Source organism: Camelus bactrianus, chromosome 26 (assembly GCF_048773025.1).
Source record: "Camelus bactrianus isolate YW-2024 breed Bactrian camel chromosome 26, ASM4877302v1, whole genome shotgun sequence".
Taxonomy (NCBI): Eukaryota; Metazoa; Chordata; class Mammalia; order Artiodactyla; family Camelidae; genus Camelus; species Camelus bactrianus.
The window spans coordinates 36,116,568-36,132,789 of NC_133564.1; the positions used below are offsets into that span (position 1 = coordinate 36,116,568).

The 16,222-nt window shown below is 48.3% G+C and overlaps 1 protein-coding gene and 1 long non-coding RNA gene across 18 annotated transcripts in view; one reads left to right on the forward strand and one right to left on the reverse strand.

Annotated features, from left to right (window-relative positions):
* Positions 1–4,214: 4,214 nt before the first annotated feature.
* Positions 4,215–11,736, reverse strand: LOC141575167 (uncharacterized). Of its 2 annotated transcripts, XR_012502549.1 has the most exons (5): positions 11,506–11,736; positions 9,888–10,120; positions 7,578–7,744; positions 6,621–6,750; positions 4,215–5,023 (listed from the first exon to the last, which is right to left on the reverse strand). It is a non-coding gene; the product is annotated as an uncharacterized LOC141575167 (long non-coding RNA). The 2 variants fall into 2 exon arrangements; XR_012502548.1 differs by lacking the exon at positions 7,578–7,744 and having other exon boundaries at positions 4,220–5,023.
* A 177-nt stretch (positions 11,737–11,913) lies between these two features.
* LOC141575165 (uncharacterized) overlaps positions 11,914–16,222 on the forward strand; it is a 188,570-nt gene continuing 184,261 nt past the window's right edge. For all 16 annotated transcript variants that reach the window (XM_074353798.1, XM_074353797.1, XM_074353799.1 and 13 more), the window contains exons 1-2: positions 11,914–12,082; positions 13,508–14,639. In XM_074353798.1, the coding sequence (XP_074209899.1) occupies positions 14,598–14,639 (42 nt within the window). In that variant the 5' untranslated portion in view covers positions 11,914–12,082; positions 13,508–14,597. The remainder of the gene's footprint in view (positions 12,083–13,507; positions 14,640–16,222) is intronic.

Consider the following 16,222-nt stretch of genomic DNA (forward strand, 5'->3'; position numbering starts at 1 on the left):
TAGAGAGCTCACTTTTTCAGGAATAAGCATGGAGAAAAAGAGTGGGGTGATGGTTTAAAGTGGAAGTCAAAGCGGAAGCCCATCTGAGAAATGGTAAAAACATGCATCTCAGTGAATCCGAGTTATGGCGAAAAGAAGGGGGAAGGTTAAGTAAATCTCTATCCACCAGAAAAGACTAGCCAGTCATAAAAAGACAGCAATTTAAATCAAGAAAACTTTTTTGTTTTTTTGGTGATGAAAAACAATGCCATATTTTAAAACAAGGCTTGGGCCATCAACAACACCCTGAGAGTTGTTGAGGAGGAGAACATAAAGCTTCATATAGACATGAAAGTGTTCCAAGTCCACTTCTCGAAAAAACTTAGCCAATCATGTGTCCAGTTGATTTGAAAATCCCGATAAGTAAATAACTCAAAAGTGGGAAAGACATGGTATTAAATAGTGGTAGTGAGCAATGAAATCCAGGAAGTTTATAGCTATATTTCATTGTTAATATAACAAACTGGAAGCAACTGTCTAAACATAGTAACTGGAGGACACATACACACACACACACACACACACACACACAAACGCGCACACACACAATCTGGAAGAGCAGAGAGGTAAAATATGCTAAATTTATCATTATTGAGGAACAGGATCTAATAGGTTATTTCAGTTTTGATAGTGTTATAGGAATACTGGTCCAATTACATATAAAGTTATGAACTTAGAGATGATTTATAAAAATTTAGAGAGAATTTTCATTAAAAGGCAATATAGCTTCCAAATCATTGAAGAGAAAATTAACAATAAAAAAATTAATCAATCCAGCTAATATGGAGTAACAGAGACCATATTTACCACCCTAAAATAAACCACAAAATGGATACAATATATGAAGCAATGATTTTTAAGAGAGGTGAAAACGATCATCCACTAGGACCCTGTCCTGCCACCACTATACCGAGGCTGCTAGGCCTCCTACTGCCATCACCAATAATGTCCACCAAGAGGTGACATTTCCTTCCTCTGCTCCTACTGCAGAGCCAGTCCTGAGCAGTCCTTTTGCAGGTTTTGGCAGGCAGCTCCCAGAAGTGCTCTCGTGGACCTTGGTCCCTTTTGGCCACCAGCAAAGGGATCAAGGATGAGCAGTGAGCCTCCTTACTCATCCAAGACCTAGGAACCTATCTAATTTCTGAGCAGGGCTTCACTCTTCTCTGCTGTCTGGTACTCTCTTCCCGGCTTCCCGTGTCCCCAGTTTGGGCAGCCTGCACGCTGGCCACAGCCCATCAGAATCTGTTCCCCCGCCAAGAGGCAACGCGTGATCTTGAGTAGGGCTCCAGGCCTCTGGAGCAGCGTGGCTTGGACTGCGTCCTGGCCCTGGGTGCGCGAGCTCCATGTCCTTGGTTGAGTCAGTTAACATCTCTAAGCTAAGTTTCTTCATCAGTAAAATGAAGACATATCAATATGGAAAAATAAAGTCAGAATCGGGGGGGAATAAATTTCTAGTGACTGAAGATTTTTTTAATTTTGAATTATACAGCAAAAGACATCATACAAATTTTACTACTTCATAATTCTAAAGGACAGCTTCTACTGTTAATACTAATGCATGCACATACACACAAACACACGTGCAGACGCACTGACTCTGGCCCACATACATTCCCTACACACACACGTACATGGACTCATGTACCACACACACACATAGCATACACACAACCACACACATCCCCAGGCGCGTGCGCGCACAGCCACACACACACTCACAGTCATGTACCACACAATTCCCCAGGTGCGTGCGTGCGCACACACACGTCATACACACCTTTGGCGTTATTCTAAATCAATTTACAATTGAGGGTCTCAGTGTCCATTGTTTTATCCGCTCAGAAGATCCTGACTTCGGACTGTGAAGCAGGAGCCCCTCCTCTCTGGAGATGGTCTTTGCCACTTACAGTCTCAGTAGAGCCAACATAAATGCTCTGGACCCTTGGAAGTGCAGGGCCAGAGCATACCTGGGAGCTCACATTCTATATATCTAAACATTTTAAGTGCAGTAGGTTCTAAAGTCCTGCCTTTACAAATATACATTCATTATAAGGGGGAAGGCCAGGTTCAAAATTAGAACAACCAGACTCAGGGGAGTCCTGCAAAGAAAGTGAGTGTGTGGGGAGAGCTGATTCCCAGACTCTGATCACTAGCCTGACCCTTTTCTTCCCAATGCTGGGTCCATCCCTTGCCATAAGTGGCCTTGGATGTGCACAGGGGGACACTCAGATTTCACGTCCGGGCTCTGCCTATAACCTCCATGCAAACAGCTGCCCTTTGGCCTCTCTGTGAGTCCTGGGAATCTGAACTCCGGGGAGAGCCGGTGCAGGCACTAGAAATGGGTCAGGGGCTGCTGAGGCAGGGCATTCGGCGTCCTGGGTTTCTAGAGCATGGGATGGAGCCAATGACCATGTCCCCTTGGCCTTGCTGACTCCACCCGATGGAGGGCGTGGCCAGAGGAAGTGTCAGGGCCAGGGGAACCTTCTGCAGTGCAGGACCCAGGGCAGCGGGGGGCCCGGGTCTAAGGAGAGAAGCCCTAAGGAAAAGTCTGTGGAGGCTGTAAGGTACCTTCATTCCCATTAATTAAATAAAACAAAAGCTTACCACAGGCGTGCGGGGGAAGGGTTTTGTTATAACAAGGGAAGGCACTTGCCAAGGTCTGGCCATAGAGGGCTGCTGGGTTTGCCAGGTTGAAGAGGAACCGAGAGGCCGTTTGCCTCCTCTGGGTCTAGACACTGCTTGAATTCTTCCAGGTGACACTTAAATGCAGTGAGACATGGAACTCTCTAAAGTTGTTAAAATATTCATGGTGAGCCATTCAACTCTCTCCTCATTCTTGGCTACGAAAGCACGATAAACACAGGTGGGAATCTCATCAGCCTGTTGGTTGGTTCACTGTCCATCTGGCGCCCCCTCTTGTAGGAGCCTTTATCACATCACCCAGGGCTGACCCATCTCAGGATCACAGCTGATTTTCCACAGGTGGCACCACTTGCTGGTGACATGAAGGAACCATGTTAGCCACCTCCCAAACTCTGAGGCTTCTCCTGGGAGGAGCCTGCAGACACCCAGTCCAGCCTCTGCACAATGATGCTCCCCAGTGTCACTCCCGGCTTGCTGCCCTGGCCTCTAGCTCTGGCCAGAACCTCGCTGAATTGTCGATAAATGTCCCCCATGCACCACGTCTAAGCTTGGGGTCCAGAGGTGACCATGGTTCTTATTTTCTTCCCATCGATGGACTGTTTGATCTTCATGTAATCGTGTTGGCAGGAAGGCCAGTACCACCCTCTTGAGGCCTCCCCGAGCCGCCTCTGTCTATAACTGTCCTAGCGCCCCAGGGGATCGGGTCTGAAGCCTGGCACTCAGACACGAGGATGACAGCTGGAGAGACAGGAATCCACTCCTGCTGTGGCTTCTGCTGAGGCTCGATGTGGCCATACAAATGGATCCCACAGGCCCTGACTTCACTTGACTCGCTGCAGGGATGCTCCCACACTGCCCCGTTCCCCCCCAGAGACAGAGGGCTTTCTGCTTGTTCCCGAAGGCCCCACCCCCGAGGGGGCACTGGGTCCAGTGGAGCATCCAGCCTGGTTCCCCGCCAGCCCTTAGGGCTTTGGTGGGGCCTGGAACATCAACTACCCTCCCCTTAGGGGCCCGTTTGTCCTTTCCAGCCAACAGACCTAGGTCATAAGCACTTTAACTCACCTGAGGGTGTTTTCCTTCAGGGGCAGTGAGGACGGGGCTTCTTCACACTCCAAGTGCCCCAGGTCTGGATGCAGACAGTCTGGCTCTCCCCCAAGTCCTGCAGTTCCGGGCCACACCTGCTGCTGGTCACAGTCTGTGCTGTGTTCTCTTCCAGGACAAGGGGTGCACTCTGACCCCCGCCCCGCCCCCACCAGCGGTGGCAGAGGCGGCGGACAGGCAGGTGAGCTGGGGCCTGAGACCGTGCCCACAGGTCAGTGCCCCAGAGGCCGCTGGTGACTAGAGGGGCCACGGGGCAGAAGGCAGCATGGGATGGGAGGAGGAGGAAGGTTCAGGATAAGGAGATGAAAGGGGGAACGGACAGCACGGTGAGGGCCTCGGCCATGAAAGGGAAGAGAAATCACAGTGACAGCTGGAGCGGTGTCGGCGTTAAAAGCTGCGGGCTGTTTTTTTTAATTTTATTAATTACCAATATATATTGATAGATTTCTTATTTTATTAAAGATTATGTTCCATGTCATATAACAGGATAGAGTATGTTATTATTTATTAAATAATACATAATAGAAGATATACTAGCATATTATCTTCTGTTTATTTATTAGCAGATAGTATATAATATATATGTAGGTGTTTATACACATAATATATAATTCATGCATCTATATAATATATAACCCATAACAAATAATGTAAGATTATGATTAATATATAATATAACAAGATTACATAACAATAATGATGTAATATTACCCATTGTATGTCTTGGTTCATGACACATTCTCATCTTAGGTGCCTGTCAGAGGTATTTATGTATTAAAATTAATATTATAAGACACAGTTATGAACCTATCACCCAGCATCATAACAGGAATATTGACAGTGACATACTGTGTCCTCTTTCCCTATCCTGCTCTTGGCCTTTTCTCACAGGAAGTAACCAGCATCCTGAATCCTGGCTTACCCTTGCCTTGTGTTACTTTCACACACACAACATTTAAGATCAGTTAAAACAAATGAACTGCAGGTACATGCAATGAAGTGGATGAATCACACACTCCATGTTAAATTGAAAAAGTAACCCCTAGAAGGTAGCCGATAGTGTGCTATGCTTTTAACTGTGTATATATATGTCAACTAAACTCACTGAATTAAGAACAACTACAGCTAGAGTCCAGGTGGGAGAGGGACAGATAAAAGGTGAGGTGAGCAGGTTTGCTGCAGGTGAGCGAGTTCCTTTCCAGTGACATGTCATTCTCTCTGAAGCAGGAGGCAAGGCCATCTGCTGGGAGTCAGGGAAGAGACAGAGGGAAGCTTAGAGGTGTGCAGAGAGCAGAGAATGTTGACACCACTGAGTGATAAGTGGGGAAATGTGCTCACTAGAGAAATCCTGGAGGATTGCCTGGCAGCGGCAACATGGTGGGCATTGATTTGTAGTCTTGGAAATCTGTGCTGGGAGAGCCTGCTGCCTGCAGGCTCAGAACAAGTAGAGCTGGGTGAACCGAGATGGAAGTCGGCCTGGTGAGGAACTGAAAAGGTCAAGGCTCAAGGGGGTTTTGTCTGTCCTAAAGAGAGTGCTGACTGTGGATGCAGAGCTGGAAGGTGGGGAAGTGGAAGTAAGAGGAACGTGGACAGGCAGGAAAGCAGAGGAGTCAGCACATGATGCCCCAGTGAGGGTGAAGGAGGGCCAGGGAGGCTGGTGGAGAAGAAGCTGGACGGCTAGAGGTGGGCACTTAAAGGAGAGAGGCTGGACCTTGGGTGGAGACACGCCCGGGTATGAGCCCGGGGGTAGGGTGAATGGGGGGTGGCTGGCTCAGGCTGACAGAGAAGAAGACCCTACAATGACCATACTGGGTGGTGGAAGGAGAATGAACTTTGACGTCTTGATGGTAGGAGGCGAGGCAATACAGAGCTGGTGGTCCAGGTGCTCCTGACTGAGGCAGATGAGCAGGGAGGCCAGGGTGGCAGGCACTGCTAGGAAAGGATCTGGGTTTTCCATGTGCTCCCACGAGGGGAGGAGCAATCATCTGAAGGTGGAAAGTGAGCACAAGGAGGCCAACCCAGGCTCCTGATCAAACGGGGGTTGTGAAGGTGCAAAGCGTCAACTCCAGTGATGGTGGCCCAGGAAGCAGGGACCACGGGTGAAGTGAGGGGGCACTCAGAGAAGAGAGGGAGAAGAGTCTTCTGGGTGTAGGGGGAAGAGAGGCCCCAGGACAAAGGAGCACAGAGGCACAGTGATGAGGATGGACTGGCTCTATGGTGACACTGCAGGGATGGCTGGATCTTTGTCCTGAGGGCTTAGGTTGGGGGGACTACTGGCCTCATGAGGATCCCCCTCTCAGCAGCCTGGACAGAGGCTCTCGCTCCTGAGAGCTGTGTGGCCACCACTGTTCCCGGAGGGGCTCTGCCTCCATCTTCTCTTATCAGACTTTCCTGCCCAGCCCCCGACCGCCAGCGAGGGAGCCTGGGCCTCGCAGCTGTTTGCCGTGGAGGGACACAGGCTCCTCGGAGGAGCAGGCGGATCTTACTTTGCTCCGTAACCCAGGGCCTAGCAAAGCGCCAGCCCATGTGTGGGCCATGTAGGGGCTCGGATACTTACTATACTAACTCAAAGCAGTAGAATTGCAGAGCTGGAGGAAGTGACCACTGAGCTCACAGAGTTCACTGCCCACACCCCCATTCTACAGATGAGGAATCAGAGACCAAGCAGTGAAGCAGCCTTGGCCAAGGTCACGCTGCTCGTAAATGCTGGCCTGTGTCGGGCATGACAAGTGGTGAGCTGCAGTGAAGGGGCTGAGAGGGGTCTCTGGGGCCAGAGAGCTCGGGTTCAAGTCCCAGCTCTGCCATTTATTAGCCGTGTGACTAATGAATGTCCTTACCTTTAAAGTGGAACTCATAGTGGTGCCAACTCATTGGGTTGTCATGAACACAGCGTTCCTGGAACAGCAGGACAGAGTTCTGTAAGGGTTTGCTGTTGCTTTGGTTATGATTATTATCACCAAGTGAACCCTGAAATGAAGAACAAAGGCAGCAAGAATTTTTATTTTAAAGGAGTTTCAAATCCTCTGATGAATGCTTCATTTCATCTATTCAAGTTTTCATTTGACCCTTATTAACAACTACACAATGGATGACTTTTGAGGCAATCTTGCTTCATGTCTTTAATTCTCACTAACGACACAGGCTATTTAACAGGCAGCAGTTTCTTTTCCAGGAAGAGGGACAAAAAGTTAAAAATGACTCAGTGCCTCTCGGTCCCCAGTGAGTTGGTTGTGACCTGTCAACCCAGCTTTGGGGAAGTGCCCGCTCCCCCTGGGCCCACTGAGCTGCCCCGCAGCCTCCAAGGGGTGCCGTACCCCCACACGAATCCAGTCTCTTGGTTCCTATCTTTGCTTCAGATCCCTCAAGGACTGCCCATGCCCCAGGGCCCCATCTGCCCCACCAGCCTTGGCTGCTGGACTCCAGGACACCATCCTGGGTCTCAACCATCCCCTGTTCCTATGACCGCCCCACTACTCTACATTTTGTCCTTCAAGTGTGGGCTTCTGTGGCTCGCCACACAGCAGGGGTCTCCCCGTCCTCCACCTTGGGTAACTGCATCGTCCTGCACGGTGCCTAGGGAACCCGTGTGGAGGCAGGAAGAATACAGAACAACAGGTGCTCAGAGGGGCTGCCTTTCCCACTGCAGGGGCCCTAGAGAGCTTTCTCCCAGCTGGTTATTCACAGGCGCTGAAGCTGTGGAATCTCGATCTCACCAATTTAAAGGGCATCATCACTAATTACAAAAGCAATCATTTCTTCAGTAGCAAAAGGAGAAAAGACTTTGTGTTCCCCACCTCCAACTGTTTTCCTCCACCTTCAGATGTTTCTCATCTCTGGGCAAGGGTAGAATGCAACTCACAGAATATTATTTTTCAATGTCTTTTCCCACTCTGAAGATTGCTTTCCCAGAACCGATGAAGGCTAGAATGGTTTAGCTTCCCTGGACTGAGGATTCAGAGGCCTGGGGGGAAGGGGGGAGGGGGAGGGGAGATAACTCAGCAATATTGAACCTAACAGAGACATTAAAAAGTTCTATTCTAAACAGAAAGGAAGCAGGATGCTATAGAAACAGGAAAACCATAGTTGGAAATGCAATAACGAGTTGCAAGAGAATAAACATAAAGATGTAAAAATGAAAAAGGACATCAAAATAAAAAAAGTTGGGAATGGGAGAGGGGAGCAAGAAAATGTAGATTTTTTTCTTTCTTTTTTTTCTTCGTTATTCTTAGGATGTGTTGGAGCCTACGTGATTATCAGTCTAAAGGAAATAGATATAGTAATGGGCTGATATATTTGAAGAATAAGGTAACCACAAATCAAAAGCATACATTAGAGTCGCAAAAAAACCAAAAAGAAACAAACTCAAAATGGCTTAAAGACTTAAATATTACACACGACACTATAAACTTCTCACAAGAAAACATAGGCAAAACATTATTTGACATACATCTCAGCAATGTTTTCGTAGGGCAATCTAAGCAACCCAAGCAACAGAAATAAAAGCCAAAATAAATAAATGAGACCTAATTAAACTTATAAACTTTTGCACAGCAATAGAAACCATAAGTAAAACTAAAAGACAACCTATGGAATGGGAGAAAATATTTGCAAAAGATGAGACTGACCATGGCTTAATTTCTAGACTATATAAATAGTCCATACAACTTAATAAGAAAAAAATAAACAACCAAATCCAAAAATGGGCAGAACAACTAAACAAGCAATTCTCCAACGAAGACACACAGATGGCCAATAGGCATATAAAAAATGCTTAATATCGTTCAATTATCAGAGAAATGCAACTCAAAACTACAATGTTATCATCTCACACCAGTCAGAATGGCCATCATTCAAAAGTCCACAAACCATAAATGCCGGAGAGGCTGTGGAGAAAAGGAAACCCTCCTACATTGTTGGTGGGAATGTAGTTTGTTGCAGCCACTGTGGAAAACAGTATGGAGATTCCTCAAAAGACAAAAAAAAAAAAAAAAAAAAAAAAAAAAAGGCTTATCACCTAATCCAGCAATCCCACTCCTGGGCATATATCCAGAGGGAACCTTCATTCCAAAAGATACCTGCACCCCAATTTTCACAGGAGCACTGTTTACAATGGCCAAGACATAGAAGCAACCTAAACATTCACTGACAGATGACTGGATAAAGATGCGGTATTTAGATATAACAGAATATTACTCAGTCATAACAAAGAAGGGAATAAGGCCATTTACAGCAACATGGATGGAACTGGAGATTATCTCACTAAGTGAAATAAGTTAGACAAAGACAAGTATCATATGATATCATTTATATGTGGAATTTTTAAAAAAATGATACAAATGGACTTATCTATAAAACAAAAAACAGACTCACAGACTTATAAAACAAACTTAGGAGTTTGGGATTAACAGATACAAATTACTATATGTAAAACAGACAAACGACAAGGTTTCACTGTAGAACACAGGGAAGAATATTCAGTATCTTGCAACCTATAATGGAAAAGAACCTGAAAAAGAATAGACTATGTATATGTACAACTGAATCACTATGCTGCATACCTGAAACTAACAAAACAGCTGTATAACTGAAACTAACAAAACATTGTAAATCAAACACATTTCAATTTAAAAAAAAATTGATAATCTCTAAATACCTTTATTCAAAGAAAATCTTGAACTCTTCCCTCTTACAAAATTTAAAATGGGTAGCTTGAGCAGGACCAAATTATACTGGATGGGCAGTTACATATCTTCTCCAGCACGTGGCCCATGCTACACACACATCGTGTTTTCTTACAGGTAAGAATAGCCCTGACTGCACAGCGAGCGACTCTTTCTGGGACAAGGGCCTCTGTGGCAGTGGCCTCCTTGTCACCGCTGCATCTCACCAGGAGGCCAGGGTTTTCAGAGGGGAGGGGACATAGAGCTCATACACTTCAAATTGACTTCCCGAAAATACTATGGAAAAACCAAATTCACCTGCAGTGTAGGAAACATGAGCAGGGCCCCTAAGCAGACCGACAAGCCCAAAGTAAGATGGCCCGATGTTCAGATCGGAACCAGAACAAAGACCACCTGGCCCCAGTTAAATGACCACCACCTCACCTGCAACGAACTGCTCGTACTCAATGTCAGGGATGTTTCTGTTGAGACTTGGGAGGTCAAAGGAGTCGGACCAGGGATCGGGGCTCTTCCAGTGGTAGAGGTGGCCCCAAGGGAATAGCACCAGTACCGGCTCCTCCATCTTCAGCAGGGTCTTCAGGAGGAAGGCAATGTGGATGCAGACGTTCCTACGGAGGTTGAAGCCCTCTGGAGGGTTGAAGTCACACAGAAGGTACCTGGCAGGGAGCAAAGGAGAGCCGGTCTTCAGGGCCAGGCCTCTGCACAGGAATCCCGGCTTAGATAGAACAGATACAACGGGAATCCCTGCACAGCCCATGGCTTAGACTCCAGACACATTCAGCAGCTTCTGGTTTGTAAAGTGGAGGCACTGCCCACCCATCTCCATGTGGCCAATTACTTCAAGTCCGGGAGCAGTTGCGGAAGACATCTTGGCATCCGTCTAACACCACTAAGCACCCGACTAGCATCTGAGCACCCGTTCTCCAGGGGCTCTCAAACTTCTTGTTCTACAGAACCCTATACACTCTTAACAATTACTGAGAACTCCAAAAGGCTGCTATTTATGTGAGTTTAATCTATCACTATTTCCTGTGTTAGAAGTTAAATAAGAAGTTAGAGAAAGTGTATGAATTCACTTAAAAATATTAACAATCTACTGTATGTTACCATTAATACTCTTAAACAAAATATAATTCTATTTTTCAAAAGAAAAATCATTAGTGAGAAGAATAGCAGTGATTTTAATTTCTGCAAATCTCTTTTGGACTGGTGAGAGCTGAATTCTCCTGCCTCTGCATTCCCTGTTTTGTGATATCGCAGGCCAGGTTTTCCCTGGAAAACCCCGCAGGAACTCGGGAGAGCAAGAGTGTGCAAAAGGCAGGTGACATCCCGGCGTTTCTATGAAAATGGTCTTGCACCTCAGGGGCCTTGGATACACTTTGATAACTGTTGCCCTATCCAAGGCGAGACTCTTCTACACAAGAGCCAGGCAAGGGTCCTGGATTCTGTAATGAGTTACCGCCACCACACCCCTCCCTTCTCTGTGTGTTTCTCACAAGCTCCATTACTGCAGATGAGGATGTAATCCTCAACTGGGGCCTCTAATCCCAGAAGACTGCTAACTTCAAGAGGGAGGGTCCCATCTACCATCCCTACACCCCGCATAGTTTATTTTGAGTCAAGCCCTAGATAACTGCTTATCGGCACTGACCCTTGTGTCTTTTTCCTGAGGTTGACTGAAGGAACCAACATCTGGATGGAACTGAAATTTCCCTGCAGATAAACAAGGCTGATAAGCCACCCCATTCCAACATCTGATTCTGGGGCTCTTCAAAACCCGGGTAAGGCCCCGTTTCATCTAAGATGGGTCCTCCGCCTGCCCTTCCCGGGGGGTTCTGGGAGGCCGCGGCCACCAAGGGCGACCCAGACTCGCGGCCCCAGCCCCAGGGCCTGAGGGGGAGGAAAGCTTGAGGCTGTGCCCAAGCCCTGCCCCGCCCCGCCCCAACACGCTCCCCGGCACCACAGCCCTCCCCGGCCACCGCCCCAACCCCGATCCCACCCCGGTTCATGTCCGCCGGCCCCACCGACGGCGCGGACGTACGTTTACCGTCTGTGGGACGCCGCCCCAGACAGGATGTCGGCCGCCGACTGACCAGGCCAGAACTAGTCGCCCGGCCGAGCAAGCCGCCATCCCCAGCAGCAAGCACCGCCATGGTCCCGGGCAGCTGCACACTTCCGGAGCCCGCTACCCGCCCCAGAAGCGCACGCCGGCCCGCGCAGAGCGTGGCGCCTGTAACCATGGCAACTCCGCGGGGCCCTCCCCTAGCGCTTGCGTCGTGCTTCCTCCCGAGTCTAGTTGTGCGAGGGCAGAACTTGCGGAGCCAATGGGAGCCAGGGCGCAGCCAGGACGGGGGTGGGGGGAGGCTTATGGGACAGCTGGGCGGGGCCGGGGAGGGCAGGGCCGCCCGGAAGTCCTGACCTGCAGGTGGCGCCGGCCGGAGGCTGGGGCGTTGCTGCCACCAGCGGGCGGGGCAGTGGGGCAGCGGGGCGGGGGCACCCTCACCTGTCCGTGTGTGGGGATCAGCCTGGGCTCCGTGGCCTCCGCTTGCACCGGACGTGGACCCAGGCTACCGGTGGGCAAGATAGAGGACTGAGCCCAGGCACGCACGGCTGGCCAGGTAGGGCACCTGAAGTGCAGATCCGCCAGGCCCGCTGCCGGCCTTGAATACGCGCTGCTAGGCAGTTTCCAAGAAGACGGGATCTGTCATAAGAGGGGAGGTAGGGCTTGGGTGCCAGATGTCGGGTTGGGTGCAGTCTCACAGGAGAGCAACGGTGAGAGGGCGCAGAGCGGCCCCTGTGTTGGCGGGGCTAAGAGTTTGGGGTATAGGGTCGGGGTGGTGTGTGCCTTTCTCTGTGGTCTCCTCACTCCAGAGCAAGGGGCTCTGCTTCCCTCCTCCCCTCACTGCACTCCCTGCCTTCCCCAGCACCACCTGGGGTGTGGTCATGTCGAGGCAGGGAAGGCCCAGGGAAGGGGCTCATTCAGGGGCAGGGGCCACTCTGCAGGGATGCTGGACCTGACAGCAATGCAGTGTTTCGGAACTCCCCTGGGCTGGGTTTCTAACCAGTGGGATGGAAGGGCCTTTCCTTCCTGGGGTGCATTGGGGGAACTAGATACGTCATGAATGTCAGCCCTGAAAATGGAGGCTGTGCTACATCCATTCTTGGAAAGAAAAATCAGGCCCTTCCAGCCCAGGTGACTCAGAAAGTCAGTCAGCAATGTTCGGGGTCCCCAGTTTAGGCTTTCAATTAGAGCTGAGCGGCTCAGGAGGCCAGATCCCTGTCCGTGGCTCCAGGAGTAGGCTTTCTGCTGGGGGACAGGATCCTCACAAACACCTGTGTCTTTGTGGGTCACTCCCCTCTGACAAGCTGGGAGGCAGGGTGCAGTTGTGGGAAATCGTGTTTCCATGAGGAGAGGACCACCAAGTGGTGGGGGCACAGGAGACAGTGAGAAAGAGTCCCGCAGCCTTTCTGGAATCAAAAAACTGGCAAATGTGAAAAAGTGCATAATTTGTTTTATTGAACAGGCTGCTTATGTACGTTTGGAGGGCCAGGTTCAAGGACTCTGCATCCCTCCAGGACAATAGCCTCAAGAGAAGAACAGACAGAGCAGGAAGAGATGTGGGGTTTCTCCCAGGAATGAGGCAGAACAGGGATTTCTGCAGATTTGCAAGGAGACCCCGACCGCTGAGCACAGGGTTACAACCCCACGTGACCCTTGTCGTGTTTGGCTTGGGCTCTGGGTCTGGCCTGATCATGTATTCTTCCAGCTGAGTTCCAGAAATTCAGAGGGTAGACTTAGAGAGGCTGCGTTTGGAACCCGGTGTGGAGACGGAGGGTCCTTTATCCTGAGTCCCCTCAGCCTAATCACTGTAGCTGAGTTCCAACACCACCCAGGCCCCCAGGGTGGCCGTGGAGGGAGAGCAAGCCTGGCAGGTGACCCAGGGGTCCCACTGCTGTGCCCCTCCCTTATCTTTGTTCCCTTTCACCCCGGAAGGTGTGATTGTCTCATGTCATGGTGACAAGCCATCTCTCTTCTCTGTCAGGTGGGATCCCCACCCCCGCTCAGCCTTCTTTCTGCATGGATGCTGAAGGACCAGGCTCACTTGAAGTTCTGAGTTTGAGCAGTAAGGTGGAAACAAAGAAACCAATGGAAACAAAGAAACAAGTCATTGTGGCAAAGCTCCCCACCACAGAGAAGCTGCCCTGAGTGGAAGGGAGGGTGTGGGCATGCCCATTTGTTTCGTGTCTCCCAGTGCTCTTCGCTTTCTTATTGCAGACCTGCATGGTTACAACAAAATGATCTGCAAAACTGAAAATATTTACTCTCTGGCTTTTACAGAAAAGGCTGACCAGCCTCTGGTTCCCGTACCGGTCAACTGATTGGGGTACCTTTCCAGTTTGGAAACATCTGCCCAGGCCCAGGTTTGCAAAATTCTTTAAGAGTAGTTATGGAGTTTTGCTTCTAAACATTTTTATGGCTGTATACTTCTGAGCTGAGGTTGTGCTGTGTAATTCTGAGCCGGGATTTTCTCAAACTGTTTCTTATTTCTTATACCGGACACCCCTAAATTCCAAGGGGAATGGGATGTTAAGGAAGCCATGGAGTTTAGGAAAAAGATACAGATTTCATTTCCATTTAAGCATCGATGTATCTCCATCCTAGGCAGTATCAGTTCTGTGGTATTGATAGGGGAACTAAATAGCAACCAAATTTATAGAAAATAGTGGGTCATTGGGTACACAAGTTCTTCTTTTCAACATTTTTGTAGTGTTTGCAGTTTAAGATGACCGTTCCTGAGAAACAGGCAGCCTCTTAGAATGAAATAGCATTTTCCCTGAACCATACTCAATTTTTATTTCGTAGACAGCAGGAAGGGCAATCACACATCCAACACTTGGGGACCCCAAAGATAAAACGTAACTTTCTGGGAGCACACTCCCCCCGTCTCCCTCTGCTCTTTTCACTGTCCCATTGTCCCTGAAGGCTCTTTTGTATCTTCTGCTCATGACTCCAGTAACTCTTCCTTCTCGTCCCTCAGCTGGTAAGTTTACTTTTCTACTTTGACCAAGCAAACTGAAGCCAACAGAAGAGAACTTTCACCAGCAACTCCCAGCACATCCGCTCGCCTTCTGATGTCTGTGACCTCACTCTCGCTGCCCCACCTCTTATTACAGGTGACATCGAAAGCCAGATCATCCAAAAGTCGCCAGGGGGCCCATCCATACAATCTTCTCCGGGCTGTCACTCCCACATCCATCCTCTCTGTCACTACCTCATCTATTTTGTTCTCCTGCTAGTTGGCTCCTATCAGTATATAAAAGTCCATCCTCTTAAAAGAAACAAACAGCACTCCTTGACTCTAATTGGCCCCCACCAATTGCCACCCCATGTCTTTGCAGCAAATCTTTAATGAGTCGTTTAAACTCACTGTCTGCATATTCTCTTGAGCCATTCCCTTTTGCACCCACTCTGGCTTTCCCCCTGATCCCTCGCTCTATGGAAACTGCTCTGTCAAGGCCATCAGTGACCCCACGTTGCTAAATATAGTGGTCAGTTTTTAGTCTTCATCATGCGTGGCCCTTTGGCAGCATTTGACCCAGCTCTTCCATTTCTCCTCCCCCGTGTTCCTGCTTCACTTGGCCTCCAGCCCATCGCTCTGCTTTCGATCCACTGGCTGGTCTTTTGCCAACGTCTCCACTTTTTTCCAAATATTTACTGCGAATGTGCCTCGGAGTTGGGTCCTGGGTCTCTCTTCTATCTCACTGCTATCCTTTTGGTGGAAGCAACCAGACTTGGAAATTGACATGCCATCAATTTCTCGATTTGTCCAAAACTCCCTGAATGGCCTTTTCCATTTGGAACTCTCTCCCTGATACTCATATTCTTTTTCTTTCATTCATCTTGCTTTCACATTCATACATATGTTCTACTGTGTAAATTACTTTTCCAAATTTTGAATCAGTCCATACATATCATGTGAAATGCTCAGATCTCTATTATTTCCACTAAGATGCTTATTCTACCTTAGAACCTTTCTGCATTTCTGTATTTATGTCAATAAAGTGAATAGTATTTCTACAAGCCTCATAGTTAAACAGTGTGTTTGTTTGGGGCTACTATGTAACATGAAATAATGATACATCAACATAGTCCTTTTTCATTTAATTTTATGTAACACCAAGATGAGGTTTTTGCACTGAAGACTGTTTCATTGAAATTTTACCTACGTTATGGACAGTCAGTTTATGTGAAAGCCCTCATTTCTCCCCTTTTCGGATATATTTTCCATTTGGCTATTATAACATATACCTTGGCATGAAATAAAATTCCAAATCCATTCACATAATAAAATTAATACATTTAAATTATATTTTTTAATGTTAAAAAGAAAGAAAAAAAACCCCAGACTCCTCTACCTATTAGGCATTTCTGTGGCAATATCTAATAGACTCCTTAATCATGACATTGAAGAACTGAGCTGATTCCAGCCCCTTTCCACCTGCTCAGCCCCATCTTGTCCCATCCCCTGTGGATGGAGAGGACATCCATCCCATTTTCCAGGTCCAGATGTTGGAACCATGTTCTCTCTCTCTCTTTCTCTTACACACACACAGACAGCAAATCCAGCTTGTTAGAAAATTCTGGCTACTCTGAATTCATTAACCACATACTCCCTGTTCCCCACCCTCCTAGGAGCCACCTTCAACCCCTTCTTGGACACCAATTAGCCTACTTCTTCCATCTTTGCTTTTCTACA